The sequence below is a fragment of the Pyrus communis genome, chromosome 8 (genome assembly GCF_041283825.1).
Source record: "Pyrus communis isolate YQ-2024b chromosome 8, ASM4128382v1, whole genome shotgun sequence".
Taxonomy (NCBI): Eukaryota; Viridiplantae; Streptophyta; class Magnoliopsida; order Rosales; family Rosaceae; genus Pyrus; species Pyrus communis.
This window is the reverse complement of record NC_142572.1, coordinates 2,933,230-2,937,805: the sequence shown is the minus strand read 5'-3', so window position 1 is coordinate 2,937,805 and position 4,576 is coordinate 2,933,230. Positions and strand designations below refer to the sequence as shown.

At 39.5% G+C, this 4,576-nt stretch overlaps 1 protein-coding gene across 1 annotated transcript; it reads right to left on the bottom strand.

Annotated features, from left to right (window-relative positions):
* Nucleotides 1-2,789: 2,789 nt before the first annotated feature.
* LOC137717827 (ubiquitin-fold modifier-conjugating enzyme 1) lies at nucleotides 2,790-4,282 on the bottom strand. The gene is made up of 3 exons (XM_068457310.2): nucleotides 3,850-4,282; nucleotides 3,684-3,745; nucleotides 2,790-2,995 (listed from the first exon to the last, which is right to left on the bottom strand). Exons 1-3 carry the CDS (start codon nucleotides 4,180-4,182, stop codon nucleotides 2,866-2,868), a joined length of 525 nt encoding a protein of 174 aa, XP_068313411.1. The 5' UTR covers nucleotides 4,183-4,282; the 3' UTR covers nucleotides 2,790-2,865.
* Between the last annotated feature and the right edge of the window lie 294 nt (nucleotides 4,283-4,576).

The window sequence follows — 4,576 nt, the reverse complement described above, 5'->3', positions numbered from 1 at the left end:
ATAGTCGGAATGGAAACGCCACTAATAATTGCACCTAAGCACATAAGGGGTCCAATTAATAAAACTCTGCTCAAACGATTGAATTTCAGAAAATGGACGTAAAAAACAGATCTAAGACGTCGAAATTAGCCTAGGAGGGGTCCCGACCGAAACTCAAAAAAGTCAAAAAAAAGTCAACGTTGACAGGTCAAAGTTAACGGTCAGCGTTAACCAAAGTTAACGGGTCAGACCGGGTCAACAGGTGCGGGTCAACCGGATCGGGTCACAAGCTGGGTTAAACGGGCCTGGGGTTTGGGTTGGTCAGGTTTAATGGACTGGGCCGGGGTTTAAAGGGGTTTTGGGTCAAATGGTTTGAGCTTGAAAGCTCGGCCCAGGGTAAAAGGGTTTTGGGATGGGTTTTATTGGGCCTTAGGCTTGAAGGCCCGACCCATAATAAAGGGTTTTGAGGTTTAATTAATTAAAAAGGGGTTTGGGTTTAGGGTTAAATGGGTTGAGCTTAGGGTTTAGCGGGCCAAGTCACACGCTTTGATCTCAATGTTCAGAGGACATCGGGATGGCCACGTGATGGTCGACACTTGAGGGTGACACAAACCATTTAATGAATGCATATGCTGAGAACATGTAAAACATGCGTATAAATTTTGTTCGAACAACATAAAATAATATACTAATATTCAACATATATCGTTCGAAAAGAACTATTAGGGTACGATATGGTGTTTATGAAATGTAGCAAAATAATAAGAGGTGACTATTCATTTCTGTGTGAAGATAGTGATAGTGCATGACATGTTTAGAGCATACATCTAATTCAAAATACAATGGAAGGCGTTATTACAATGATGTCAAAGCAGAGATGATGATACGATATCACTGGTAAGGGAAAGCCTCGTAGTGCGGGTCGTACACCTTGATCCTAGGTCCTGAGGGGGCGCAAAACAAACATGAGTGAACCAAGTTGATACACACACACACACACACACACACACAAAATACTGAAACAATTATCAATTATCAACATACGAACCACCAAAGTTTTATGAAAACTCAATAACATACTATGTAATAGGTTTTTCGAAAACCCTAGCATGCCATAAAACCTTCATAAAACATATATCGTACATAGTATGCTAACTAGTGGTATCATAATCGACCCGTAGGCCCCTACATCTCCCGACCCATAGACCAATATATAAATCTTCAATCGACATGTAGGCCCCTACATCACCCGACTCGTAGGCCAATAGATAAGTTTTCATTGCCCATAGGCAGAACATTGACCACTAGATGCGCACAAAACCTTGAATATACTCTTTCCAAACATAAGTACATATATCTCAAAATCATCTTCATAGCATATAGTCATCCATCATATATACTATAAAGAAGTGTGAAGAAAACATGTTCATAAATAGTATATAGTCATCCACGATATATACTACAAAGAACATAAGTTCAATGAAGTATGATATTCCAAAATATTATTAGTAAGCATGATAATCATAAAGTGTAAATCTAATTTACTTATAAAACGTTTCATAAAGCGTAACTATTAACCCATGCTTTTCATGTATGCATTTCTACTATTAAAATAAGCATTTTAGAAGGGGTCCACTCACAGATACTCCATCGTCGAAGAGCAGTACGAAATAGGAATGACGGAATCGTCTCTAATAAATGCACCTAAGCACATAAAGGGTCCAATTAATAAAACTTTATTCAAACGATTGAATTTGGGAAAATGAACACCAAAAACAGATTCAGGATGTCAAATTACCCTAAGAAAGGTCTCGGGTAAAGTTCGAAAAAATCAACACAAAGAATATTCCGTTAAGGAATATTCCCTGACGGAATATTCCATTTGGGTCTAGGGGTTGGGTTGGTTCTCCTTGTGTTTGGGTCGAAGGGTATTAGGCCCAAAGCCTTAGGTTGGGCTCTTAAGGTTTCGTGTTTGGGCCTGGTATCAAAAGGGCTTGGGCTGGGTTAAGTAACCAGGCCTGGGCCCAGGTTTGGGTAATGGGTTAATATGTTAGTGGATTAAGTTTTAGATTATTGGATTGCATGGGTTAATGGTTAACAAGTCGGGTCAACCCGGCTAGATTTGTGGGTCGTTGAACCCAATAAGGAAGAAGGCCGGAATTTTAGCCGGGAAATTGTCGAGCTCCGAACGAGCTTGAAACTCAACCAAACCTAATCATTCCATATATCAAATTGAAGCCCGAGAGATAAGGAATCGAACCATACCTTTGGTTTCCTCAATCATGGTCGGAGTTGGCCGGAAAAAGGCTTGAAACTGCCGAGTATTTGTCGAAATTTGGGAATTAATTTCCCAGAGCTATTTCAATCACAAATGTCCCTAAAAACACACTCATTTTCTTTAAAAACAATCCAAATGTTGAAGGAAGGTTTGAGGGAAGTAGTGCCCCACCTAGTCAGAAAAATAGGATCTCGCTAGCGTGTGGGTGTACTTAACTAGTTTAGGTGGCCTCTGTGCTTCATAGAGAAGGAGGGAGGTAATAAGGCCCAACAACGGTGATGGGTGATGGTGTTCGTCGAAGAGAGATGGGTGTGTGTGTGTGTGTGTGTGTGTGTGTGTATGGTGCTTGGGGGAAAATGGAGGTTGCAACGAGGGAGAGAAAGCAATTGGGCTCGGGGGACAAAATTCAGGGACGGGCCTCTTGGCACACCCATTACGATCCAAAAACAATTTTTAAAGAAAAATATCAAGCCTAAGGTGCAAATTCACAAAAATACCCCATTCGTTTCAAAAACCGTTTAAATAATCGGGATAGGTTGTTACTTATGGCTCAACATTTATTTTCTGTCATCGAGGTGTTACTCGTACAGCGTCAATATTACATTGAACTAAGATTCAGCTGATGATGCAGCATCATCTTTGTGCTTAACCATACCAGAATCCACAAGGATGGGAATCTCTGCTGCAAGCCATGGTGCAAGACCCAAACAGAGTGCATGTGCTATACCAAATCTTGGGCTGCATAACATGAGAAATATCATAAGTACTAATAGCCGATAACTCCAAACATGTTTAATTAAACAAATGGGCACTTTGTTTGTTCACATTAACGCTTTCGAGAAGAGATTAGAGTAAGTTCCTCGTACGAGATTAAAGGAAGAATGACACTTTCATGGTCCTAAATTACTATGTGAATACAACGAAATGCAAAAGTTCCCCATATCAATGTTTCCCACTATAATTCAAATTAAGGAATAAGAAAATGTGTTGTGCAAGTTTTCCACAAATTATTTGCCTTCCACAGAAAAGAAAACAAACATCATTCTTCCACAAAGGAAATGCAACTACACGAATTGGTTTCAAAAACAGAAGACTAACATATTGAAATATACAAACCATGCATCCAAATTTTCAGCTCGAAGCAAATAATCTAAAAGCAAAACAAATTTCGAGTTGCAACAAAACTTGAGTTTTGATTGTTCTGTCATGTCATATATTCTCAAGCAAATTTAGAACCGAGTTCAAAGCTGATTCTGAAATCTCTTGTAAATCCAAAATTACAATTTTTCCCCAAAAAAACAAAAAAAAAAGAAAAAAACCACTTTCCTTTCATTTCTTATAATTTCTCAGTGACCAAACAGATAAAAAATTCACAATACTTCGACAAACATGCAACAAATTAAAGACGACAAAATGGAAAATTTACCAGTTCTTGGCCCAAAGAGGCTTGAAATGCACCGTCAAGCAGATCTTTCCCCCTCTATACATCTGAAAAAAATCCAAAATTACCCAGAAATTAAAGAAAGTAAATTACTATCAGAAAGCAAAAAAAGGGGGAAGGGGTAAAATCGAAAAATCAAAATAAGGCCTACCTTTTGGGTCTTGCCGTCGAGCTGAGGGAGCTCAAGTTCCGGTGCGGTGGCGGGGTAGGTGATCGGGATATCAAACTGGAGATCGAATTCGTACTTGAGGAGGTTGTGGACGTACCAGCACTTGCCTGTCCACCGTGTGCCCTCGGGATTGGCGGCGGAGATTCGGAACCAATCGTTGTCGTTGGACTTGTTCATCTGGGTGTAGGCGATCAGCGCCTTGTACTCCTCCTTCAGCCGCTGCGTCCACGCCGCGCCGTCTCTAGGACCGGCCTTGGTCGTCAAGAGTGGGATCTGGGTCAGCGTCGACTTGGTGTTCGGGTCCCAACCCTCCATTTTTGTTCTTCTCACAGAGCAAAAACCCTAACCCCCAATTGAATTCGATTCGCACTGTTTCTTTGTCCCCGTAAAAATTTGTTGGCTTCTTTATTTTACCGGGAAAAAGGCTTCAGTTATAATTAGGCCGTTTGGCGTTTCTTTTTCATAAAAATAAAATAAAATAAAATACAATTTTAAAAATTTAGTAACAAAAAAATTTATGCTTTAAAGCTGACGTGTCTAGAAATCAGCTTCTAAAAGTAGCCTGTACGTCGTTTTTAATGGTTTATTTAAATATGTTTTTAAAATGTTTGAAATTGAATTTGAATTCCAAAATCATTTAAATGTTTTTTTTAGAAGAAGCATCAAATATAGGTTTTTTTTGTAGTGCCGGAAGGTCAAGGAAGTTGGT